Below are 27,253 nucleotides of genomic sequence, written 5' to 3'. Positions count from 1 at the left end.
TCCTCCTCCCGCTCCTGCCTCGGCTCCTCCGCCGAGCGTCTCGCACTCCGAGAGCCGCAGCGGCCGCGGCGCGTCCTGCCTGCGGAGAGCCAGGCCGGACACGCGGAGCGGCGCAGAGGACGCCAGGGCGCGCGCCGCAGCCACCCACCCTCCGGACCGCGGCAGCTGCTGACCCGCCGTCGCCATGGCCCGCGGGAAAGCCAAGGAGGAGGGCAGTTGGAAGAAATTCATCTGGAACTCAGAGAAGAAGGAGTTTTTGGGCAGGACCGGTGGCAGTTGGTGTAAGTACGGGGTCCGCAGCTCCCGGCCGCCGCGTCCGGTCTTTCCCGGGCGGCGCATTCCCTGCTCAGGCTCCGCGGCCAGTTCCGCACCCGCCGCGCTGGCCGGGGTAGAGGGGGCGAGGGTGGTGGGCGCTGCTCGGTCGCGCCGGCCTGGCCTTGCCATCCTGTGCGGAAATGCGGAGTCCCCAGAATGGGGCTCGGGGTCGGGGCTGGAACGCGACAGGCAGAAGGTTATGCGTATTTTAGCGATCTTGGCTTGGTAATTTGCAGTCTTTCCTACCCTGCCTCGGTGGAGCCCTTTCTTCCTGGGAATGGCCAGGCTCTGCGAGACTACATCTGTCTCTTCTGTGTCCTGAGTCCTTAAAGAAATGAGATCTGGGGTCGTGAGAACCTCAAGAAGCAATGGGATCTAATGCAGGCGAGGTTGTGTGTTACAGCATCTTTCTTCTAGTCTAAATATGTACCTCAAAAGAGAGGAGAAAGGGAAGGGTGGAGAGGAATCCATCCACACTGCAGTATTTCACAGCGATGGCTAAAGGTTTCCCTCTGTGACCTCCCCTGGAGTCATCACCACCCAGAAATGGCTCAGTGAGCTTCATGTCAGGACTCCGATTCTTAGCCCTGGCCCGAAACCTGGCAAAGTCTGGTTGTTTTCAAGGTGTACCGAGACAGATGTGGATCAGTCAGTAGATTGGGTTGATTATGGTGAAGGGCTAGTATAATATAAATGCAGAAACAGCTCATCTTAAAATATTTTGTGCAGCCTGTTGCTTGGTTGGATGGACGGTTCCCATCGAAAATTAGATTCCTTGTTTTCAGCCTCTCTACTCTGGAAGGGTGACTTCTTTTTTTTTTTTTTTGAAAAAGGTCATTTTGAAGGGCAGAGTTGTAGGCGAATCTATAAGAGTCGTGACTGTGTGAGCGAGCGAGGGAGGGAGGGAGGGAACTCCCCCTGCTGCATCACTGCCCCCTGCTCCTCCAACATCATGATCATCATCATGACTATCGACAACACCACTAGCACCACCACTGCAGTCATTCACGGAGTCCTCAACAGAGGCCGATTGGTGTTCCTGGTTGAGAGGATCTGTGGGAATCGGCAGGAGAATGAGTCAGGGAAAGAGTGCTTAGCTGACATTTTGAAATGGAAGAAGCTGGAATATATGAATTTTTGTAAAGAAAAAAAGGCAGCCTGTGAGTCTCTCTTGATTGAAAAGTAAAGGGTTAATAATGCATCACATTTCAAGGTTAGTCAAGGTGAAGCCTCTTTCTAAGGTGTTACTGGGAAGCATAGGTATCCCTGAGCCATGGAAAATGTACCTCTTTAATGGGTTTTAGCTTTTTAAAAAAATACTTTGTTTTGTTTTGGGGAGACTGTGTTCTTCCTGGAGATTATTGTCATAGCGTCTGAGGCATAAAGGTAGTTTCCTGTGTTTTCTTAATGTGAAAAGGAAAACCTGAAGAACTGTGGGGTGTGTGTAGATAGCTTCCTGGCAACTCCTTGTAACTTGAGGGAGGCCTGGGAGGTGCACTGCAGTATGGGCACCCTTATTCCCAGGTTAGCTGGGGCTTCCTTAGCTGGTGGTCTGACCCTGCTGCGTCACGGGGCAGGGGCTGCATTGATTGACTCTAGGGACATTGTGAAATTTTCCTTCTTGTCCTTTTCCCCTTCATAAAACATATATCTTTCCTCATTCCAATTTCATGCTTCTTAGAATAATATTTGCTTTAGAGAGTAAGGCAGTATGGACTGACTCATTCTTTAAGCCGACATTTAATGGGCAGCACCTCCATGAGAGAGAGAGAGAGACCGTGTGTGTCAATATTTATGTCTTGATATCCTATCCAGCAAGCTATCAGTACGCTGATTTATGAATGTAGACCCCAGGGCTGCTGTACTTGCCTCCTCTTCCCTTCCATGTTCCATGGTACAGGTACGGGGCTAAAAAAAACCCTTTTTGTTTTGTGCTAATATGTCTGCCTCTTTCTGGCAATGTAAGAACTGTCAGAGCCTCTCTTAGGTAGAGAAGGTGGCAGCAATTACCGGCTCTTACAGAGAAAATGCCCCTTTTCCAGCTCTGGGCCCAACATGGATGCCCTTGGGGCGAGGACAGGATGCCCTTGGCTCGGTTTTGCTTCTAGGTAGATTTTCACCAAGATGGACGCAGGAGACTCGCCTGTCACCTGCTGGAGAAATCACAACGTGCACATCACTTTGTGCTTTCCACCTTTTTATTAGGTTAATACAGACATTGGTAGGTTTTTATATTTATAGCTAGGCCTAGATGCCTGCCTGTGACCCTTTGAAGGGTACAAACTTTTTTTTTCCCCAAAAAAACCTCTGTGTTGCTTTTTTTTAAAGTGAGAAAAATTGCATGAAAGGAGAAGCCTCTAAAGCCTGCCCACTCCCCTCATAGTGCCACCCCAGCTAGTTGGTGTGACTTATCTAGCCTTGTTTTTGGGTAGCCCCTGGTGGCCTGTGTCTGGGTGAGCCACTGCATAGGCCCTTCTAGTCCCGAATGCTCCACTCTTTCCCAGTGACCTCACGGCAGTAACTAGGGAGATTTTATCAAGTAACAGGTCAGAGCAAAAAAGGAAAATTCTTCACTTTTCTTAGGATATTGTGTTGGTAGAATGGAAAGGCTGTATGTTTCTGAGCTTAATCGGCATACTTGCAAAACGACTTATTTTTCCATTGCTCTATTTGTATTTTAAACTGTAGCATCAGTTATGTGCCCTCCTATGTTATTAGAATTAGGTATCTGGAGACCAGGGAATGAGTGTAGAGGTGTTGCAGTTGTTCGAAGGGGCACATGTCGGTAAGCTTAAGAGCACCAAGATGAGGTGCGGGTGGGGGGACGAGAGGAAACTTGAATCAAGGCTACAACAGCTGTCTTGCTGACTGTTACACCAACTCTTGCACCTCTTAAGAGCATTCACTGGAAAAATTTTCCAGATCTCTTGACGTCACAGCATTGCCATTTGCCTACTGCTGCTTGGATACGGAATGCAGCACTTAACCCTTGTCCTGCAGGGAGGGAGTGATTGAGTTGAGCGCTGTAGTTCTGGATTACACCAGCTTTTGTTTCTTCCTTATCTTTGCTTCTTGTCGTTGCCTTTTTCTTTGTTCTTTGCTTTTGATAGAGGAGAAAAAGGATTATGATTAAGCATTTTGGTGCGGGTTTTGTGTGTTTGGCTTAACAGCCCTGTAGCCTGATTTCCCTTAACTATTTAGTGCCTGATAGGAAAGTTGGGCTTTCAAATGCAGGGAGTGGGCAATAAAGCTAATGCCTGCAATTGTGTACCCACTCCCTCCCTGGCCTCCTCCTACCACATAGACTTCTTTTCGATGATACTGTTTTTCAGTGGCTTTTCCTTAAGTACCCTGGCATTTAATGCATGAGATCTGGATCTTTTTAGCAGTAACCTAAGGCTCTTTTGTGCAGTCATGTTTCTGATTCGATAACCTTACAGTTCACTTGCTCCCTGTTTTGCATGCACATTGAGTTGTTTGGCTGGCGCAGGGCTGCCAGGCAATGCCTAGTACAGCCTGTTACTACTCAGCTAATCAGGGAGATAATCCTTATAAACCAGTAACTGATAGCCACCCTCATTCCCATCTTTGTGTCCAGTTGTGTTTCGCTTTTGCAGCTGTTTCAGCCTCCATCCTGTTATCTTGTTAACTATGGGAAAAAGAAAATGCAGCCCAACAAGTCAGTCATTATTCTGGTTCCAGTCAGAAGATGAAATTAAAATGTGCTGGTCATTTCCGCTATACAAATTTTCTTCTTTTTGCCCTCGTCCTGTCCTCCGAGGGGAAAGACTGTGCTTAGTCAGTAATACAAACCAAAGGTAGGGTGAGGAAAGGACGAGAGAATACATCACTGGGTTTCTCAGCATTCATTGCTCTGCCACAGCAAAATAATCCTCAGGCATCTGAGAATTTGGAGAAGCAGCAGAGCTTGGATTGTAGTATTTAAATGTCAAGGGATATGCAAGCAAAGAAAACACAGGTCTCTAAGGGAGTATATTGTCATATTTTAAATTCATTGCATAAACATCCAAACATAGCTCTAGATTTTATGGTGATCTTCATTTTTTTTTAAATAATTTTGAGAATAAAAAATATGAATACTTTGTTTTTAATTTAGGGAATTAAAGAATATAAGGATCCTAATTCTAGCTGAACATTCTTCCTACCCTTAACTACCTCCCATACACACTGTAAGTGGAGTGCTGCCCAGCCTCTCGATTTTTACCCTGTGTCAATGAGGGTGAAGTGCACTCACTTGACACTGGAGAAGGAAGAAACCATGTGGGGGGCTGGGGAGAGGGGGGGACCAGGAAGGAAGTTTGTTCATCCATGGGAAGATTAAACTTTCATTCTGAGCATATGACTGCATCACAGCTTTTTGTTTCTATTCTCCTTGCAGTTAAGATCCTTCTATTCTACGTAATATTTTATGGCTGCCTGGCTGGCATCTTCATCGGAACCATCCAAGTGATGCTTCTCACCATCAGTGAACTTAAGCCCACATATCAGGACCGAGTGGCCCCACCAGGTAAAATCAACATGAATAGCTTCAGTTCCTTCAGAGATCGCATAAGTGTCACTTTTTCTGTTGAGAAAAAATGACGCAAAAAAATTTCTTCTGAAAGAAAAAATTTTCTTTGGAAAATTACTCTGTAATGTAGTTTTAAACCAAGCATGAAAAGGAAAAAGAGGAACGTCTCTCGGCTATCGCCACATGTCCTACCCGCATTGCAGGCAGAGCTCCCAGGGGTTGCAGACATCTTATTTGCACAGTTCTAGCGTGAGGGTGAAGAGTCCTGGTGCTTGGCCCAGGCTGCTACCCACCAGCTACGTGACTGAACAGATTGAGTTCAGATGGGGGCCCCAGTCTTCTCATCTTTCATATTCTAGGGTTTGGTTAGTGGGATTCTTTCCAGACCTTTTCAACTCTAACAGACATTTTTACTTCTTGAAGGGGACTATGATTCAGATAAATCCTTTTTAAAAAGTTGCTTGGGCTCCTGTTTTAAAAGGTTAACTTATTTTTAGAGATGATAAGCTGTGGAATGGGCAGCTACTCACAGGGAGAGGAGCTATAACTTTAGGGGTCTGTTATCCCACCTGCTGTTAATTTGCAGTTTGACCTTGAGCAAAGTCATTCTCTCTTTCACTACTCAATATTTATACCCATTGGTTTAATAAGCATCTCGTTTGCCAGCTTTTGGTCCCATTTTGTAGTTTAATTAACTGTCTCCTTTAGCTCTTAAAAACTTGGGTGAAGAAAAAGATTATCATAAGAAAATGCAACCTGACACATGCGTCCCTGCCGCGATTTGTGTGCCATCAGTGTACAGCTATATGTGTCCACCACCAGTCAGGAAACGCCATGAAAGACCCACCACCATCATGCCTGATATTGAACAGGACAAGGCAGTGGAACAGCCACAAAAGTGAATTTACCATCCGACTATTGTAAAAATCCTTGTCTGGAGGACCTAGAGAGAAAGTGTGGCGTAACTTCCGGGTTCTCACTTATGAGTGACCTTGAGGCTGCTGCTGAAGGGTGGCAATGACTTGTCCCTTCTCTGCTTTCCCTTGGCAAAGGTTTAGTAACAGCTGTATTTAGGTGACAATCTTCAGATGGTCTACGTGGCCCTGAGCAACCTAGATCAAGGGCCACTGCCTGCCACACACTTTTCATGCCTACCTCAAGTGTGGGAAGGATTCACAGAGGAAGATTTTCAGAATACAGAGGTGGCAAGCATTGTCGTGTAGCCCTAAGTCAAATAGTTCTCCACTGTAAGAAAAACTCAAAAAATTTCCAGATAAATTTAGATCTGGGGGATTGGGGAAGTGGAAAAAAAAAAATATCACATAAGTAAATAACATGAGTTAAACCTGCTTAATAATCCAGTTTCCAGCAACTGTTTTCCACAAGAGGTGGGTCTGAGGAAAGGTCGAAGCAAGAAGTCTGAAGTACGCAGAGAAGCTGAAACATGTTTTACGTCGGCTTCGGTGATAGGGAAGCATGGTGTCTTTTCATGCCTCCTTCTACTAGAACTTTTATGGTACCATTAGTAGTAGTGGTTTTAATTGGTGCAGATCTTTTATTTGTTTTTGTTCTTTGTTTTGCCATTTAAAAGCTATTCCATCATGATGCTATTTTATAATTTTTTTTTTTTTTTTTTTGAGGTATAGTATTGCTCTGTCACCTAGGCTGTGGCATGATCTCGGCTTCCCTGGTTCAAGTGATTCTCCTGCCTCAGTCTCCCAAGTAGCTGATATTACAGGCATGCGCCACCACGCCTGGCAAATTTTTGTATTTTTAGTGGAGACAGAGTTTCGCCATGTTGGCCAGGCTTGTCTCGAACTCCTGACCTCAGGTGATCCACCTACTTCGGCCTCCCAGAGTGCTGGGAGGTATGAGCGTGAGCCACTGCGCCTGGCCTGCTATTTTAGAATTCTTATACTCAAAGCCAAAAGTGACTACACAGTCAAATATTTTCTTTAATTTTCTAGATTAAAAAAAAATGGTCCTTGACTATATAAACTCTGAGGCGTCAGCCTTTAATAAAACTAAAAATTCTCTTCATACTCTTTGCAGAAAGGAAAATTTCACTTTGTAAAAGAAATAGCCAAAGTGCCCGACCTTGTAAGTAAGGACTGGGAAATGACCTTGCCTGTAACTGGCTGAAGTACTCAGTCCTTTCCAACTCCCTCCCACCCTGCCTCCCTCCCCTTCCTTCCATCCTCTTCCTAAAAGACATGTTCTTGGTACCTATATTTAGTGTGCTCACAGAAGTTGGACTGACCTGACAAAGTCTTGACTTCTCCAAAGGAATGCTAGTGGCTCATCTTGGAAAAATGCATTCCTGTCCTGTGGTCTGAGTCACAGGAAAAGTCCTCAGTCCTCCATCTTCCCTATTCTTTTGACCCTTCTTTTCCTCATCCCTTCCCCCATCACCTTTCAGGAGAGTCTAGTCCAGGCCCCTCCTCTTTACCTGCCTTACCCTGTGGGGTTTTTTGGTGCCTTTCCCAAGGGACATTCATATGAAAATGATGGTAACCTTGAGCAGGCCAGGCCAGCAGAGTCCCCACTGCTGCCGCAAAGTGCATCCTCTGGGCCACTCTGATGGCCTTGTGTTGCCTGAAGGGTTTTAACTGGACGCTCCTTGGCATTTTTCAGAACAGATGTTAGAAATTTATATTTTGCTTAGGAAATAACCAACTCAAGTATGCAGACTACACAGATGTGCTTAAGAATACCCTGACAATTTTTTGACTTCATATTAGTGTCTTTAAAGCCTCCATTTTCATGTTGGTTAAAGAGAGAAAATTGTAAATTTAAGTTAGATACACCTAGTAGGTGTGAAAGTTTGTGTATGATTTAAAGATATAAAGACTTACTAATAATATTATCAGCTGAATTTGAGGCATGAATGCAAATCCAACCTGACTGGGTATTGACTGCCCTTTGTACACCAGAATACCTTGTAATTGGATTTCTTCTAAATAATGTGTGGATGTGGCCATATCAAGCAGTGGCAATTGTGCAGTGAGTGTATTTGGGCCTGTATGCCGATAATACTGGATAAGCCAAGAGGCCAAACATGAAATCTCAGAGGAAGGACTGAACAACAGAATGGAAGTGAAATTTAAGAAAAAATGGTGAACGTATACAGCTTGTTGGCCCTGAGCAATGGTGGCTGTTTAATGCATGTGATATTCTTTACAAACTGTTGTTGCAGCTGGGTGTGGTAGCTCATGCCTATAATCCCAGCATTTTGGGAGACTGAGGAGGAGGATCCTTTGAAGCCAGGCGTTTAAGACCAGCCTGGGCAACATAGCAAGACCCTTTATCTACACACAAAAATTTTTTAAAAGTCTCCTAGTAAGGAAAAAAAAGGGGGACTCATATAATCTGTGAGAACTAAATGAGACGATAAACATATGTAAAGCAAATAGTACTTTATGGTGGCAAAACCAATGGTATTACATGTAGGTTGGCTGTTGAGAGCAACTTCTGTTTTTTTGTTTTTGAGAGGGAGTCTTGCTCTGTTCCCAGGCTGCAGTGCAGTGGTATAATCTCAGCTCACTGCAACCTCCGCCCCCTGGGTTCAAGCGATTCTCCTGCCTCAGCCTCCTGAGTATCTGGGACTACAGGTTTATGCCACCATGTCTGGCTAATTTTTGTATTTTTAGTGGAGACCCCCATGTTGGCCAGGTTGGTCTTGAATTTCTGACCTCAAATACAGGCGTGAGCCACCACACCCAGCTCAACCTCTGTTTTTATAGCCCTATCTCTCTTCTAGAAGCAGCAGTTTCTTCTTTTTGGATGCTGAATTTCCAGGCTCTGTGAGCTTTGAATGATATGATAGGGATGCTTTGCACACTTACATTTTCATGGAGTCAGTAAAACCTTAGCTTTCCATGAAAATGTTTAAGAGACATTTGGAAAACATGTTTTTAAAAATTTTAAAGTGAATTTAAATGGCATTGTATTTGTTGTGCAATCTCTCCCTTTAACAAACCTACACTTGTTGGGTTAGCCCCTGCCAAGCTTTTTGCCAGAGGAGACCCTCTTAGGCAGTTCTGCAGTGCTGGTCTGCAGCATCGCTTCTCATCTGTTGATGCAGTTGGATCTGGGGAGAGCCACAGCAATTAGCTGTGCACAGAGGGCTGAGCAGGCACAGGCACGCACACACACGCATGTGCATGGATATGCACACATGCGCGCACACACATACACGCTCATGAATACACACACACACTCAGGCTCACCAAGCCCTGTCCCTGATTTGACCCTGCTTGCCTTGCTGCCTGCCTATAGTGGTGTAATGGAAAAGTCTCTTCTTCACCTCTGCCACTTCCCCCACCGCAGTCTCACTTAGCAACAGTGGAATGAAATGAAGGTCACTGTGTGGCAATCGGTGGGTCCGGGAGATTCCCAGCTGGCTTGCTTCCTGGCAGGCAGGTATGAATGTATGCTGCTGTGTTTTCTTTTCAGGTTGTGGGTGGTTTTTTGTTTAGCTCTGCAGTATAGATGGCTCAGCGCTAGCAGACACATTTTCAAAGGGTCATATTCTTGGTTGTTGGTAACTGGAATCGGGCAGGAGAAGTGGGGTGGATGCAGACCAGCCGACCACACTGGCACCACCAGCAGTTTCAGTTTCATCTTGATTGTGAAGAGGAAATATCTAATCTTAAAACCCATGAGGGGCCTGGCGCAGTGGTTCCTGCCTGTAATCCCAGCACTTTGGGAGGCTGAAGTGGGCAGATCACCTGAGATCAGCATTTCAAGACCGGCCTGGCCAACATGTCGAAACCCTGTCTCTACTAAAAATACAAAACTTAGCTGGCGTGATGGCAGGCACTTGTAATCTCAGCTACTCGGAGGCTGAGACAGGAGAATCACTTGAACCCTGGGGGTGGAGGTTGCAGTGAGCCAAGATTGTGCCACTGGACTCCAGCCTGTGGAGCAAGACTCCCATTTCAAAAAAACAAAAAACCCGTGAAAGTTCAAGCCATTATTATTCAAATCTCAGCTTGATTAAGTAGAATTCCTGAGAAGTCATTATGTCAGTCTCAGAATAATCCCCCCCCCAACTACCTCATACTTGTATTACTGTCTCTCACATTTCAAAGGGAAAATTAGAAACATTTGGCTTCCTTATACTTAGGAGGATTGTTAGTGCAAAGTGCCAGTAAGTTGTTTCCAGTTAGAATACACTGCTTTGTAATCTCTCAGCTGACACAATGTATCTGTGTACACCCAACTGCCTCTCACTTTCCCTCTCCTTCTCTCTTCCCACCATCAAATGGATCCCATCTACCTGGCCCCAGAATTTGAGGCTGTAGATGAGTTAGCACTGATGGCAATTAGATATCCAAAAGCTACTCCCCAACCTTATGAACTTGGTAAAGGATTTGTGGGGGGAACTGTGTTTGGCTTTAACAACTTAACTACCCAAGTAGTGATTTCTTTATTTCTAAAGACAAGGATACAACAGTAAGTCATCTCTTGGTACACAGGAAACCTAATGATTTACTTTACAATGTTCTTGGAGCCACAGAAAAACATATCTTACTCTGTGTGCCCACTATACGATGAGTAAGCGGAACAGAGACCTGATAGGTAGGACCAGGTAACAAATCTGTGGGAGTGATAGTGAAAAAAAAATGCTGGATCTGTGAAGCTTCATTTAATAATTTTTTGCTGTATTCACCCAAGGGTCATAGAGGCAGCCTAATGGGTTCACGTGTATCATAAAATCTGACGGGGTTATTGGACTGCTGTTCTGAGCTGTTGGTCAGTGCTCTCATGCTAGTAATCCGATGACCAGCTTGTCTGTCTGATGCAGCCAAGACAAGTGAGAAGCTGGGGAGATGAAGGGAACAGGGATGTATCATCCAGTAGCTTTTCCCCACATACATGCTTGAGTAGATCTTATCAAATGTCATGTAGAATACAGTGTCTTATTTCAGGATATTACTTAACAACTGTTATGTTTTATATTTAGATAAGTCAACTGTACTGTATATACTTGTTCTTCAGTTTGACTTTGAGTGTAATTAATGTAAAATACTAGGATTTATCGATTTATGTTGTTCCTTTATAAAAGTGGCACATATCCTTTATTGTATTGAGAATAAGCACAATTATGAGCTATACAACATACATACCAAGGATTTGCTGTTCTGGAATATGCACTTTTAAAGATAGATTATACGAACTAAATAACTCTCTGCTTTCCTGAAAGTAAATCTACAACCACAGGAAGAAGAGGACGGATCAGAGAAGGGCCTCAGAGTTTATGGCATTTAGCTTAGACAGGAGGAATGATTTCTGTACTCTGAGTGTTAGTAAACATCCAGATAATCCAGAGATTCAACTTTCTAAGATTTTGTAAAGGGAGCAGATTCTGGGTGTGGGGACAGTATGACTGTGGCCCTGCCTGCAGGCAGGGAGATTTATTCCTTGCTAATCTCAGAGCCTGAGTTTAAGGCGGAGCCGGAGGCAGAAGGTGAGTCAAAGGCAGCTAGTTACAGAAAGGGCAAAGGCAACTTTTTTTCTGTGCCTCTCTCCTTATTTTGCTAGGTATGTTGATACGAACTCACAGATGTAAAACAAACAAAAAAAGAAAACCCAAAGATATCTTAGGTCTTACAGAATGGCACTTAAAGGAGAAGTTTCTATCATATATATGATGAATGCAGTGTGTATACATGCGTATGTATGTGTCTATGTGTCTGTATGTAGTGTGTGTATGAATAAATACGCCTCTGTATTTTTTTAAATTGGAAATTACTTTTTAACTTGAAATATATAGGAAATGTGTAGGAGGCACATGATACGTGTGTTTTGTGTGCAGCTACATTTAAAAGTGTTTCTTTGCCTCCTGTGCCCTTCTCAGTCATATGGGTACCTTCCTGGAGGTTTCTATGGGAAATGATTGCTAGTTAGAGATTTGATCTAGTGATTCATCAGATGTATTAAATGACAGGTGCAAGCAGCTGTGTATTTGAATAACTGTTAAAAGATTGAAATGGCTGCATTCTAGTTTAAATACTTTAAACTCACATGTAGAGTGAGAAATAATGAACTTGTTACATCATAAACCTGATTGGAAACAAAATCCTTCCCTCAAACCTTTTCCCTCTTGTGCTATCAACACTTACTAAAGCCAAACATGGGATCTTCCTTATTTCTCAAGAGATGGGGACCAAGGAAAGGTAAATGTGTCTTTGAAAAGCAAGTGGGAGGCCAAAAGTATTTTTTTTTTAATCCAAATCTTAGGTACAGTTGAAATACTCATTGGAAACCAAATGTTAAAATTTTACACACCCAGATTATGATTTCTGCCTCTTCAGGTGGCTTTATTAAACAATAATATGTAGCTTAAAGCAAATATCATTATTTATCAGAATGAAGCTGTCTATAGAGCTTGGGGTGGTTAATGTAAATTCAAGTTTAGAAGACTGGAGAGGCCAAAGGTTAATTTGTTTCCTAGAATATAACTTGAAATTACATGCCAGCAATTGGGTATTTCTGCCGTCTTTGGCCCTCTGGGAGTTTCCACTGCAAACAGAGCTCATCCTTGTCCAGAGTCATAACTAACAACTTTCAGAAGTGGGCAGTAGAAAGAAGGACATGTCGAGAGAAAGTGTCCACTCTAGTATGAAAATGTGACCCATGAGAACTCCAGTCAGCAAGGTGAGATTTGTGCAGCCCTTGGAGAAATGTCATGGTTGGAGAATCAAAATACAGATGCTCTTCGATATAGGATGTGGTTATGTTCCAATACCCCATTGTAAGTCGAAAATATCCTGAATCAAAAATGCATTTACTAACCCTGTTAAGCCCATTGCGTAGTTGAAAAATCATAACAAACATTGTAAGTTGGGAACCATCTGTAATGAAATTACCAAATCCAATCCCATTGCTTTCTCTCTCTTCTTAACAGTCTGATAATTCTCAAGTAAATGATTTAAAGGATTTGGACATCCTTTCAAAGGTCTTTCATCTTTCTCTTGTGAGTATCTAGTTGTTTTAGAGAAGTAACTTGAGAAGAGGGATTTTTCTAATGGTTTGGGGAAGACCTCATCAAAAACTGTCCTAATTAAGACTATCCAGAACAGAACAGACCTGGGGGCTGATCTGTGGTGATTTCTAGGAGAAGTTCTCAGGCCATCAGGCTTTAGATAAAGAAAAGAAAGGAGGCAGAGGTGGTGATGAAGTGAGAGAGAGACCTTGCAGAAATCTGAGGAAAGAGAGCCCAAGAGCTACCAAGGAGGCGGCAGCCACTAGACGGTGGTGTGGCCTCCTGGACGTTTGTTTATTTATGTAGTAATTTTATGTGAGCTGATGGTGTGACCTAAACCCAGGACATCTGCTTTTTCAGTGTAAGTGACGTTTGGATCAAAAGTTCTGTGTCTTAACAGGATAGTCATTAAGGCTTATATTAGTTACCACCGTCTAAGACCCTTCAGACTTCAGAAGGAAACCTTAGCTCACAAAAGAGAATAGGACATGACTGAGCTTCCTGGGGTTTATCTGTTTATCTATTCCTCAGTTCTCTCTACCAAGATTCTGTGTCACTTAAAATGGAAGGACAGGGCAGAGGCTTTGGCCTGAGATCTAGTCCAGCAGGGCAAGTCACAGGGTCCTAAGACCCAATGCTTAGCTGTCCATTTCACCCCTTGCATTCTTGGTTTCATTAGTTTCTGATGCTTCTGTAAGAACAAAGTCAAGATTCTTCAAGCAGCCTGCATCTATATTTCTCTCACAAAGTAATTTTAAACTTGACTGGGCTTAAATCATGAGCTATGCTTACTGAAAAATTTGGACTTTCAGGTAGAAGGGGATGTGGTTTCATTACTTGGTTTTCATTATTTCTTTTTTTTTTTTGAGACGGAGTTTCACTCATGTTACTCAGGCTAGAGTGCAATGGCGCGATCTCGGCTCACCGCAACCTCTGCCTCCTGGGTTCAGGCAATTCTCCTGCCTTAGCCTCCTGAGTAGCTGGGATTACAGGCACGCACCACCATGCCCAGCTAATTTTTTGTATTTTTAGTAGAGACGGGGTTTCACCATGTTGACCAGGATGGTCTTGATCTCTTGACCTCGTGATCCACCCGCCTCGGCCTCCCAAAGTGCTGGGATTACAGGCTTGAGCCACTGCGCCCGGCCGGTTTTCATTATTTCTTATTTGCCCCATCTAGAGCGACACAAGGCTAATTGTGTATATAACTCTTCTGGGCCAGTGGTACCACTGCATGTAGGTTTTCATTTTCTTGGTTTTTGTTTGTTTGTTTGTTTGTTTGTTTGAGACAGTCTCACTCTGTTGCCCAAGCTCGAGTGCAGTGGCCCTATCTCTGCTCACTGCAGCCTCTGTCTCCTGGTTCAAGCGATTCTTGTGCCTCAGCCTCCTGAGTAGCTAGGATTACAGGCATGCGCTACCATGCCTGGCTAATCTTGTATTTTTAGTAGTGATGGGGTTTCACCATATTGGCCAGGCTGGTCTCGAACTCCTGGTCTCAAGTGCTCTATCCAACTTGTCCTCCCAAAGTTCTGGGATTACAAGCATTAGCCACCATGCCCAGCCAGATCCTGGATGGTTGACAACAGAGGCACTTACTGGAAAGGTTTATTACAGGTCTGTGAGTAAACATGAGCTTAGTTTTGGTCATAACCCCTAGGCTCCTGGGGAATGCACTAGCAATATCGTTTTGTTAGTAAAGCCGCCGGAGGACGGAGTCAGAGTTGCTAATGTTTTAGGTCTGATACATGTCCCCTGGTCACTGTTAATAGTGGAGACTGTAGACTTGACATCATGAAGGAATGAAAAGCACTCAGCATAATACCTCCTCCTCCTCTTACTCTTCGCTTTTTTGTGTGTGGGAGAATCTGAGAAATGACATCACTATTCCTCATACTCATATCAAAATAATGGAACCTTGAGCGGCCACTGGAAGAGAGAATGCAGGCAGCCAGAAAGTAAGAGGTAAACCACTGGAGAGGCCCCCGAAGCCAGGCCAGGGAGGACAAGGGTGTTTGTGACACTCGTTTGCAGTCCAGGTCCTACCATATTAACTCTCAACATGACCTTCTAAGGTCACTCCTTTCAGCTTGGTGGGTGAGACTCTCCAAATCTCAGTATCAGGCTTGTTTATGTTTTGGCTTTTGCAGCATTCCTCCACTTTACTTGCATAATTGTTGCTTAACACACCAATGTCCCTTTAGTCCTCTGGCTGTGGTTCTTCCTGCCCCTCCACCCTACCCCACACCCCACCTTTCCTGAAGGTAGATGAGATCTCTCCTTGGTTTCTGACATTTGATCTCCTTCTTCAGCCTTCTAGCCACTCATCACCCTCCTGCCTTATCTTTCCCAGGCCTGGAAACACTGTTTAACCTTGTGTACATGAGTCCATTTTTGTCCTTGACCCCCAAACATGATACAGAATACCTGGAGGAGGTTCCTGCAGACCTCCTGCCTGAGCGATGCACAGGCATTTGCCTCTCTGTGGCTGCCTATGGGCTGGCTTTTCCGGTGCCCCTCAGCATGACCATCCCTCAAGGCTCTGTTCTCTCCTGACTCCAGAATTCTCCCATTCTCATGAGTTTTGTTGAGTCTCTGGCTTTGGGCCTGCCTGTGTACTTCCCCCAGGTCCAAACAAGTCACCTTGACTTAAATGTCTTATTTGCAACTCAAACCAAAACCAGGAATGACCCTCCCTGTCTGACTTCCGCCATTTCACTGGGAAACTCTGTTTACCATTGCTGTCTCAAGCATTAACTATCTGTGGAAGCTTCTGCTTACCGCTATTTTTGCAGGTATCTCTTCTGTTTACCATACTGCTGCTTTACATCATAAATGATCACAGTGCCAATTTTAACATATAAAAAGATTGTTCAGGGTATATTTAAATTGCTTTAGAAATATTAAAAATTTTCTATGGCTGGTAGGCATTTTCACAAAATTTTGTAAATTGTAACCTGTGTTTATTTTAAACTGAAGATTTTTATGAGCAAATTCTGCCACTTCCCCTTTGATTCATTTCCATCACTGTTGAAATTTTTGTCCCCAAGAGTTTTTCAGTCTCCACATCATCCTTTTCAGAATGATTTGTTTGTTTAATTGTGATAGGATCTCAGTAGGTTGCCTGGGCTGGTTTTAAACTCCTGGGCTCAAGCGGTCCTTCTACCTTGGCCTCCCAGAGTGCTGTGATTACAGGTATGAGCACTGCACCTGGCCTAAAGATGATTGTTACTGTCCTAAAGTCCTTTGCCCTGGGCACCTTGCCTTACTCCAGTGATTACTTGTCTTCCTCTGTATCCCTTCCATTCCTCTAGGGAACTGCATGTGTGGAAAAGCATCCTATACAACCCCCACCCCTAGCCCACCTCATTATGTAACCACTTTTAAAGCCTCCTCAATCACTAGAAAGAACTACAGCATGTAGTCTAGCCCTACTGATGCCTGGTTCTCAGGCCCTCCAAATGGTGCTGCTGAACAGTTAATATACTCTAGTTATCAGTTGCACTTTAGTTAATGTCATTGTCTTCATATCTGAGTCTCTGTTGCCACTCTCAGATTCTAATTCCCTGGAGAAGCAGTTCTCAGCCAAAGGTGTTTAAAGATCTTTTTATGCTTATTAAACAGATTCTCAAATCTCTTTCTTAGAGATTAGGATTTGGTAGGCCTGGAGGGGAGCTAGTGAGACTGCATGTTTGACAAGCCCCTAAATGATAGTGACATCGGTGCTTCCCTGACCTGCTGGGAGGTGAGGGTGGGAAACCAGAGCAGAGTCACTCATCAAGGATTGTGATGAGCTGCCCCCTTCTGGGCCCTACACAGTGAGGGGAGATCTGGGAGTGAGGATTAGAATCGGGTTGCCAGATTTAATAAACAAAAACACAGGGTGCCCACTTAAGTTTGAATTTTAGATAAACTATATATTTTTTTGTTTTGTTTTTGAGACGGAATCTCGTTCTGCTACCCAGGCTGGAGCGCAGTGGCACGATCTTGGCTCACTGCAACCTCTGCCTCCTGAGTTCAAGTGATCCTCCTGCCTCAGTCTCCTGAACAGCTGGAATTATAGGTGTGCACCAACACACCTGGCTAAATTTTTGTATTTTTAGTAGAGACGGGGTTTCACCATGTTGGCCAGGCTGGTCTCAAACTCCAGACCTCAGGTGATCCACCCACCTCAGCCTCACAAAGTGTTGGGGTGACAGGTGTGAGCCACTATGCCCGACCTTAGATAAACAATAATATTTTAGTGTAAGTATGTCCCTTGTAGCATTGGAGACAAACTTACATTAACAAAAAGTTCATTGCTTATCTGAAATTCAAATGTAACCAGGCATTTTTTATTTGGTAGTCCTAGAATAAAATGCAGTTGTGATGGATTTTACAACCATTGCTCCTGAGTAGTGCTGTGTAGTGTGGTTCACATATCCATCTAGGAAGTCTCATGAAAGCAGAGGCTTTTGGATTTTCAAGAATCTAACAAACTTTAGAGAGTGCACACCTAAGGAACATGGACTTTGAATTTTATCTGCCATTGACATGCTCAGACTTTTGGATTGGGAAGCATTTGTAGTTACTGTATGTATGGCCCAAATTCTTCCAGTTTAAGTTAAAAGATCCAGCGGAGGTTAAAAGATCCAAAGAAATATCTCTATTAGGTAGGCTTGAGAATTTGGAATGGTTATACATCCACTGACAAGAAGTATTATAAAAGAAGATCACTGTGCCCAAGGCTTACACGCAGTTAGGGAGGGTAAAGCCACCTGCATGCAATGTTAACTAGCAGGGCATTTTAAAAAACTGCACGTTGGGGTACTAGATACATAATGGGCTTTGGAGCACACGTGGGTTGGAATTCCGGTTCTACCACTTTGTGTGCAACCTTGGGCCAGGTACTTAGCCTTTCAGTGCAAGCAGTGTTTTCATTCACAAAATGGAGATGATGCCTACCATGAAGTATTGCTAGGGAAATTAACTGATCTGTGATATTAAAGCATAGTCATTGGTACTTGGGGTTGCCTAATCCAAATGCCAGAGGAGTGATTTCATAAGGGCGGCAAGACCCTTTCTTTTTAGCCAGGTGGAATTAGCAAAGTATGTTCTGAATGTGGAAAGTCTACTTTTGAATTAATTATCTTGGTTGCTGCCTTCCTACTAATTTTCTCTCTGGTTTTTCTCTCTACCTGGTCTAGGATTAACGCAGATTCCTCAGATCCAGAAGACTGAAATTGCCTTTCGTCCTAATGATCCCAAGAGCTATGAGGCATATGTGCTGAACATAGTTAGGTTCCTGGAAAAGTACAAAGATTCAGCCCAGAAGGAAGAGATGATTTTTGAAGATTGTGGCAGTAAGTAGACTCATTGTAGATGTTTGTGGCTAGTTTTCTTTCCCCTTATTTCTTTAAAGAATTAAAAAATTTCTTTAATTCTTGTTTCCCTCTTTTTTTTATTTAATGATTGAGAGATAATCCTGAAATAATGAAATATTGTACTCTGGCCGTATTAAACACTTTAAAAAAAAAAAAAACAAGAAGACATTGAAAAACAGCATAGCCTCAAGTATGACTATTTTCTGCATTGGAAAGGTGTCTTTACTTTAAAACACTCCTAGGCACTATTTTTACTATTCAGACCCAAAGACAATTATGGTTTTCTTTCTCTTGCATTTATTGAGAAGTACAACTACTTATTTCTTTATCTTCCTCCCAAAAGTTCTCCCTATAGAAGAGTACACAGGGCCTTCTCCCATCAGAAAGATCTTTTGATATGATTAGCTGTTACTGCACTGGCATTCATGAAGGAGGATGTATGGTCAGTATACTTTTATTGATCCTGTGAAATACGTGTTGGGCAGCTGGTCATTTTGGATAAGGAAATGACTTATGAAGGGTAAAGAGAGGCTGTTAGTTTCCTTAAGTCACCATGAATACATGTCCTCCCTCTTACTAACTGGACTGTGATGTTCTCATTCCTTCCACACACACACAAAAAAAAACTCTTGCTGGGTGCAGTGGTTCGTGCATGTAATCCCAGCACTTTGGGAGGCTGATGAGGGAGAATTGCTTGAGCCCAAGAGTTTGAGACCAGCCTGGGCAACACAGTGAGACCCCATCTTTAAGAAAAAAATAAGACAAATTAGCTGAGTGTGGTGGTGTGTTCCTGTGGTCCCAGCTACTCCGGAGGCTGAGATGGGAGGAGGCTGCAGTAAGCCATGGTCATGCCACAGCACTCCAGCCTGGGTACTAGTGTGAGACCCTGTCTCAAAAAAGTTAAAATTAAAAAACAAAACAAACATAAAACCTCTTTCTGAGTTTTAATAGGTGATATCAGCCCTTCTGATTCAATTCAAGTATTTACCAACTCCAGTTCTTTATAAGGCAGACTGAGACTTGGTCAGAGTATGGGGTGAATTGCCATTTTAAGTTATTTTGGAAATAATAATTTAAAAATATTTTCACTCTGAATTTTTCTTATTAGAATTTAAATGAGGTTTTCATCTTACTTTGCAGTAATTAAAAGGCCCTAGGGATAATCAGGGTAAATCACTTCACAGCAGATAGTCTAAATACAGACTCTTCACCATTTGAAGGGAAAATAGTTAATTTGTGAACTTAAAAATTATACATGAATTATGGTATTTGCATTATTTTCCTCCAGCATGCTACGCATTAACTTTGAATTCTGTATTCAATTGGTCTTTTTCTGACTTTTATATAAGGAATGAATTAAAAATTCCAGCAGAAAGTTTCTCAGTCCAGCAAATGCTTGATGCATAGCTTTAAAAGGCAAAAACTCAAATCCAAAAAGCCGGGGCAACATAGCAGGACCACAGTCTCTACAAAATTAAAAAAAAAAACTAGCCACAGGGTGGCGCATGCTTGTAGTCCCAGCTACTCAGGATGCTGAGGTGGGAGGATCTTTAAAGCCAGGAGGCTGAGGCTGCAGCGGGCCATAATCATGCTGCCGCACTCCAGTTTGGGCCATGGAGTGAGACCCTGTTTCAAAAAAGAACCTTAAATGGTGGTTGAAAAGGAAAATACCAGTTATTTCCTATTCCTTCTTTACTGTTTAACATGCTAATTAGGGGCATAGCTCCAGAAAATTCTGACCAAATAAAAACCTGCCAGTTCTGAAAATTATTGATAGTCCTTTTGTGTTCTGATTATAATATCCCTGTTACTGACCTAAGCCACTGTTGGCAGTGTAAATGATCCTTTCAGTCTTCTAAATAGCTGAGTAATCCATTATTTAAATGAAGGGAAATATTGCCAGAGACTAGATGTCCCGTGCTAATCAAGTACTGTGTAGCTTTGGTGTGGGGTCATGTACCAGCTATTGCTTGTCTTTTAATGTGAGTGAAGAGATGGGAGATGGTTTTTCTGGAGATCTTGCTTAATTCAGATCATGCATGAAATGCAGAATAGCACACACTCAGAATAGGTAACTATGACAAGGAAGAAAGTTCCTTTTTCTTTCTCAGAACTGCTAAGGGAATTGCTGGTACAATATAAAAATTGTGTTTTTATTTTTAGATGTGCCCAGTGAACCCAAAGAACGAGGAGACCTTAATCATGAGCAAGGAGAGCGAAAGGTCTGCAGATTCAAGCTCGAGTGGCTGGGAAATTGCTCTGGATTAAATGACGAAACTTATGGCTACAAAGAGGGCAAACCATGTATTATTATAAAGCTCAACCGAGTTCTCGGCTTCAAACCTAAGGCAAGTAATATTTTAAATGATAAAATTTAGATGAGTCATTCACACTAAGAATTGATCTAAGAAGACAATGTAAGATAGTTTTAAGTATACTCAGTGCTGATTTTGAAACCCAGTCAGTAGAGTAACACCAAAAACTTCTGTATGCAGCCTGCAATTCCTGCAGTTAGGGCATTAATTTACTTTTCTAAAGCTAAAAGAATTCTGCAAGGCAAAGCTAAATTCTGAAGTGAGTCTGTGGCCCTGTTCTTATACTCCTGCTCAGTATCCAGATAACACTTTCTATAACATAAACTCTTTACAAGTAAAAATAGAAAAAGATATTTTTTTCCCTGGTGGTCTAGTGGTTAGACAAAATAAAAAGATGTTTTTTTTTTTCTCCATAAAGAATGGACTATTTTAAAAAATTATTTTTTATTTTTATTTTTTTAACAAAATTCCATAGACATATTTAAAAAAAAAAAAAAAACCACCTGTAGGTACAGTCTTTGGTCCTCTTCAAGCCACAAGAACATTTCAAAAAAAATTGATAATCAGAAAAAATACTTGTTTTTTGAATTTTATTGCAAAAGTAGAAGTTTAACATCATCTAGGCTGAACTTTACTAGCCATGCTATTGGCTTTTGTATTATTGCAACTTATAATGGGAAAACAATACTCTGGATCACTTAGAAATGGCAAATTGCCATTTGGTGAGATTGTATTGATTCTTCATAAGAATGGAAAATGTTATTGGTGGTGTCTGCTTTTGTAAAGCTCTCCTCCAGATCATGAATTAATGCTGTCCTTTTTCCCTTAAGCCTGGCTTCTTCTGATGGGTTTTCCCCAGTCGCCTGTATATGAGCATTGCCATTATGAGTGTTGTTTTTTAATTTTAATAGAAATTGACTGTAATATATTGAGCTATGTGAACAAACTCATTTCATTTCTGAAGTGGCTCTTTTGTTTATTAATTTTCTACTGAATGCTATTAATTTATTTCTACAATACTTGTTACCCATGAATAATAGTTTCAAAAGAAAATCAACATAGAGATAAAAAGTTTTGTTAACTGAAGGATGCATCAGAGCTCCTTTATTGCCACCAGAGGCAAAAATTGAGTAGGTGGGGATGGATGGCTTCCTGGCTGGCTGGGCTGATGGATCGCTGGCAGAAATTAATGTACCTCTCAACAGGATTTTAAGCTTCTTTCCACATAGACAGGATATAATGGAAGATAAACGGCGAGAACCATTATGCCATAATGTATTTGATATTCATATTGCTAGGGAATACTTCACTGACATCAATCAGCTATTTAGCAGCAAAAGGAATTGGTGTGGTGTGGCTGAGAGAAGACTGATCCTATGCTTTCTTGAATACCTTGCTTTTGACATTCCTCATTGTAGACATTGAGTGGCATTTGAACATCACAGAGGCAGTCTAGTCTATTGTGATTCATTTCTTCCTACATCTTTAGAGATAATTGGTTCAGTGATAAATTCAGCTATTCTTTTCAGTCCTTTTTTTCCTTTTTCCTTTGGTCTCTACTTGGTTATCCATTGCCACTGGCTAAATTCATCACCTCCACCCAAATCTCCAACTATTTTGAAATTACTTTTTTTCAGAGATCGTAGTATTCCCAGCATCTCACTGTCCTCACCTTTTGAGGATAGCTTCTGGGGACTTCTTTTATCAGTAAGCATTTTCTCTACATATTTTTAAAGATAAATATATTGCTGGCAGAAGCATCCAAAAGAGTCAAATCTAGATGATCATTTTCTTGCATTCAACACAGAGAAGTACAAAAATAGTAGTTCCTCCCTGATGTCGAACTAATATTTTATCTGACTTTAATTAGACTATGTATGTGTTACACCACACATCAAGACTGACTTGCTGATCTGAGTAAGCAAGTGACTGTCTTCCAGCAATTTATGTTCATCACACTTCTGAGGTAGAGTTGAGCCATGGGTATAGGAGAGGAGGCTCTGGATATTTCACGACAGCAGTAACGTTCAGACTGTACTCTGGGTCCTTTCAGTGAACTTACCCCTTTAAGATAACCCTTCCTCTTAAGGCAGTGACATCTCTTCCTGTTTCACACACTGGACTTTCCTAAGAAAATTGCAAAGAAACACTCCTTAAATGGCAGTCTCCCCCACTGGAGATTAAAACAACAAAAAAGGAAAGCTTACTTGAAGGCATTCTTGAGCGAAAAGGATAGCATTATTTATTCATGACTCAGGAGGAAAGCCCATGCTTTATAAAAACAGAAATGTCAGTCATCTTTCCCATATAATCTAATCTTAGCAAATAAAGAACATTATATTTTGGGTTGGCTTTTAGTTTTCAGTGTCTTTAAGCAAAGCTTATAATGGGCGACTATTAAAAAGTTCCATTTAGTATTGGATTGCATCACAGCTTAATTGTAATGATTCTAAAACTTGGGCACTTATTTTCATTTCAGCAAAATCACAAACATGACCTTAAATTGGTTAGGGGAGTCATTCATTCTGCTATCCTGATGTCTGTTGTTATTTTGTGACCAGTTTGTACTTGTTTGGACTACAGACTAGTTTTATTTTTCAGTAACTTAAGAAATCATTTACAATCTACTGATCATAATGGGTTTCATTTTTAGCCTCCCAAGAATGAGTCCTTGGAGACTTACCCAATGATGAAGTATAACCCATATGTCCTTCCCGTTCAGTGCACTGGCAAGGTAAAGACAAATTTAGGGTTACTGGGGTGGTGGGAGGAAGGACAGGGGAAGAGGGGCAAATGAATGAGACTGTTTAAGTGACAGGTGAAGTTTTAATATAAGAAATAAGAAACATTGCTTTCAAGTATAAGTCTCAGTGACTTGAATTGTAGCTATACTAGGTAAAACTTTTGAAAAGAAAGATGTAATCAGAATAAGACTGATGTCAGTTTCTCCATTGGCATAAGAAACTCAAATATCTGAATTTAATACATTGGAATATTTGCTTACAGAACTGAGACGTGAATTAGCCCACAGAAGTATTTCTTTCTGGCCCACAGCATGTATTAAAAATTTGGGGCCAACATTAAAAAAAAAAATTAATGTCATATAAAATTTGTGTTTTGGGCTTCTCTTTAAAAAATATTGAAAGACTAACCATTAATGCACGTTTCCTTTGGATCTAAAAACTAATGGAGAGTTTAGAGAGAAAGGCAGAACAAAGAAAGGGAGTCCCCAAACAGTGCTAGCCCCAAGAAAGGAAATAGAGATTGATTTCTCAACAAGAAAATGAGAGGCAAATAGTAAACTTTGGAGACAGTATCACTGGGAATATCATCTACTGGGCCAACAGCAAGGTGTTTCTGACTTGCAGTGTTGTTGACCTTGTTTCTAGGAGGCTGTGTTGGTCTAAAGAAATGCTTCCCCATCCATTTGCACATTGAGAATAGTCTCCTCGTATGACCATTTCTCAAGGCTGCAATGGAGTAGACTGAGTTGATGTTCTTTCCTCTCTCAGAAGTTCGCAAACTACTCTGTAGACTGAGTCTTGTTTGTTTTTGAGTACACATAGTGATCTATGATGTGAGCCATTAAAATTCATTTCATTCTGGATTTCAGCGAGATGAAGATAAGGAAAAAATTGGAAATGTGGAGTATTTTGGACTGGGCAACTACCCTGGTTTTCCTCTGCAGTATTATCCATACTATGGCAAACTCCTGCAGCCCAAATACCTGCAGCCCCTGCTGGCCGTACAGTTCACCAACCTTACCATGGACACTGAAATTCGCATAGAGTGTAAGGCGTACGGTGAGAACATTGGGTACAGTGAGAAAGACCGTTTTCAGGGACGTTTTGATGTAAAAATTGAAGTTAAGAGCTGATCACAAGCACAAATCTTTCCCACTAGCCATTTAATAAGTAAAAAAGATACAAAAACCTACTAGTCTTGAACAAACTGTCATACGTATGGGACCTACACTTAATCTATATGCTTTACACTAGCTTTCTGCATTTAATAGGTTAGAATGTAAATTAAAGTGTAGCAATAGCAACAAAATATTTATTCTACTGTAAATGACAAAAGAAAAAGAAAAATTGAGCCTTGGGACGTGCCCATTTTTACTGTAAATTATGATTCCATAACTGACTTGTAGTAAGCAGTGTTTCTGGCCCCTAAGTATTGCTGCCTTGTGTATTTTATTTAGTGTACAGTACTACAGGTGCATACTCTGGTCATTTTTCAAGCCATGTTTTATCGTATCTGTTTTCTACTTTATGTGAGCAAGGTTTGCTGTCCAAGGTGTAAATATTCAACGGGAATAAAACTGGCATGGTACTTTTTTTTTCCTTTTTTTCCTTTTTTTTTTTTTTTTTTTTTTTGGCTCATTCAAAGATAATGGCCCATCAATGAACATTTTTAACATACTCCATAGTCTTTTCCTGTGGTGTTAGGTCTTTATGATTTTTCTTTTTCCTGGGGCTGGGGCGGGGGGTTGTCATGGGGGAACTGCCCTTTAAAATTTAAGTGACACTACAGAAAAACACACAAAGGTGATCGGTTGTGTTGTGCTTGTATTGAATGCTGTCTTGACATCTCTTCCCTTGTCCTCCAGTATGTTCTAAAGCTGTGTCTGAGATCTGGATCTGCCCATCACTTTGGCTAGTGACGGGGCTAATTAATTTGCTTTATACATTTTATTTTACTTTCCTTTTTTCCTTTCTGGAGGCATCACATGCTGGTGCTGTGTCTTTATGAATGTTTTAACCATTTTCATGGTGGAAGAATTTTATATTTATGCAGTTGTACAATTTTATTTTTTTCTGCAAGAAAAAGTGTAATGTATGAAATAAACCAAAGTCACTTGTTTGAAAATAAATCTTTATTTTGAACTTTATAAAAAGCAATGCAGTACCCCATAGACTGGTGTTAAATGTTGTCTACAGTGCAAAATCCATGTTCTAACATATGTAATAATTGCCAGGAGTACAGTGCTCTTGTTGATCTTGTATTCAGTCAGGTTAAAACAATGGACAATAAAAGAATGAACACATTCCTCATGTGTGTGATTCACTCTTGTCTAAATGTCCCAACCTGTGACTTCTTTACTTTCCACACCACTAGTTATCCAAAATCTTGAAGAAGTATTGAACCTGAAAGACAAACACACGATTTCTTTAGCCCAGACAACTTAACAGAGACTAGAGGTTGGTCACAACTCCAGACACTGGAATACCAAGGCACACCCCCTCCCAAAGACACTAAGTTAATCAGAGGCAGAGAATCAGTGAGGCTCCAGTTAAGTTCCATTTTTAAAATATTTTGCAGTGCCACTTCACTCAGTTTAGAAAACATGAAAAGTTGGTTCCTGCTGTTGCTTCACTAGACATGTCTGTTCAAAAGTTACCACTTCAGTTTTTAAGAAATGAGGTTAGGTTTGAGGTTCAGTGAATTAAGAAGGTTCAGACCTTGCTTTTTGATTCAGGGATTGGCCTAAGTTCTTACTTAGCTGTATTTAAAAATTAGCCATAGTGTGAAAGAAGATAAAAATCAGCTTTCCAAAAAACATTTTCCAGGTATAATTAATTGAAGATTTAGTATCACTTGACCAACATGAGAAATACCCATACTAAAATCAGAACATAGCATTTCTGAAATGGAAACCTTTCACAAAGCTGTGCATTCAGAGCCCAGACACATCCTTGATGTGGCACTGCTGCCTTCTTATAGAGACAGTCTCAGAGGCCATGGCACTTTTGGTGAGAAATACCAGAAACAGCTTCAGTTCCCACCTGTTGCTCCATATTTATAATCACACTAATCTATTTCTCTCATTTTGCTATTTCTAGAGCAACAAATTGTGTGACATTAGTACCAGAGGAACAATGACTCAACTTAACCAAAAAAATAGCAAGGGAACTATGAAAAATGGCATAACTGCTTAACTTTAATAGTTGAAGTCTTTAGGAGATTTCAATAGTTGAAGTGACAGAAAAATCCTCAAACTAACATAATTACATGAAACTGGGTTTCTCAAAAAGTAACCCACATTTATGGAAATAGAAGGCTGTCTTGCAGAAACGTCAGCTCATTTTGTAGTATGTGAGTCATAAATTTGTGATGCTTGTGAATAAGAAGGGGAAGGGGGCTTTAGGTCTGAGGAAAGAGGAGCATTCATTCAAATTGGAGGGTAGTTTGCATTTTTAAGGCTGCCGTAAGGTCATGATCTTGGTGACCCACTTAACCTGTTTTCATATGTAATGTGTACCTTCTGTTCTAAGCCACTGTGTGTGTCTGCCTGTTAACTTTCTCCAAGATTCTCTCCAAATTTTGCCTCTCTTTATTTCTCTAGATTGTGTCAATCTGTTTCCCACCCCTGATCTTTACCGCTGTATCACCACTAGGAGACTGGGGAATGTGGTTTGTGTTCTTAGACTCAGCAGACCCCTACCATATACCAAGTAGTCTTCTAACAGCTAGGGATAGATCCATCAGTGAACAAAACAGACAGAACTCCATCTTCTTTCCTCTGCTGCTCATGTTCTAGTATTAAGTACTTGCATATTTCTCACACTCTTCAGTACATTTATTCTTTTTAATCAGTTTATCCTGACCCTTAGTAGATGACATATTTCTTGGGTGTAGGGACAGTGTCACCTGTCTCCCTTGGGGTGTTCTTACATCCAAGAAAAGGGTTTTCACACAAGTCCCATCAAATACTTAATTCCTTACACAGAATGTGAAGGGA

General features: G+C 41.6%; 2 protein-coding genes across 5 annotated transcripts in view; one reads left to right on the top strand and one right to left on the bottom strand.

The window, feature by feature from the left end:
- Window positions 1-44: 44 nt before the first annotated feature.
- On the top strand, window positions 45-25,561 carry ATP1B1 (ATPase Na+/K+ transporting subunit beta 1). Its single transcript, XM_032291456.1, has 6 exons — window positions 45-281; window positions 4,715-4,843; window positions 18,020-18,175; window positions 20,360-20,544; window positions 23,165-23,245; window positions 24,125-25,561. Exons 1-6 carry the CDS (start codon window positions 185-187, stop codon window positions 24,386-24,388), a joined length of 912 nt encoding a protein of 303 aa, XP_032147347.1. The 5' UTR covers window positions 45-184; the 3' UTR covers window positions 24,389-25,561.
- Window positions 25,212-27,253, bottom strand: part of NME7 (NME/NM23 family member 7) — a 163,312-nt gene continuing 161,270 nt past the window's right edge. For 2 of the 4 annotated variants that reach the window (XM_032291451.1, XM_032291452.1), the window contains one exon: window positions 25,373-25,658. In XM_032291451.1, coding sequence (XP_032147342.1) covers window positions 25,626-25,658 — 33 coding nt within the window. In that variant the 3' untranslated portion in view covers window positions 25,373-25,625. Of the gene's footprint in view, window positions 25,659-27,253 lie in introns of all 4 variants that reach the window. The other 2 variants (XM_032291450.1, XM_032291455.1) reach the window with 2 other exon arrangements.

Source organism: Sapajus apella, unplaced genomic scaffold (assembly GCF_009761245.1).
Source record: "Sapajus apella isolate SASKATOON/1434 unplaced genomic scaffold, GSC_monkey_1.0 scaffold25, whole genome shotgun sequence".
Classification (NCBI taxonomy): Eukaryota; Metazoa; Chordata; class Mammalia; order Primates; family Cebidae; genus Sapajus; species Sapajus apella.
Note: the sequence above shows the minus strand (reverse complement) of the source record. Positions and strands in the feature narration are given on the sequence as shown.

Bases quoted from the DNA above. Each gene is read 5' to 3' on its own strand.
- ATP1B1 (XM_032291456.1), top strand. From the start codon at position 185: ATGGCCCGCGGGAAAGCCAAGGAGGAGGGCAGTTGGAAGAAATTCATC. The intron at 20,545-23,164 runs GCAAGTAATATT...TTTCATTTTTAG, and splicing joins TTCTCGGCTTCAAACCTAAG to CCTCCCAAGAATGAGTCCTT. The intron at 23,246-24,124 runs GTAAAGACAAAT...TCTGGATTTCAG, and splicing joins CCGTTCAGTGCACTGGCAAG to CGAGATGAAGATAAGGAAAA.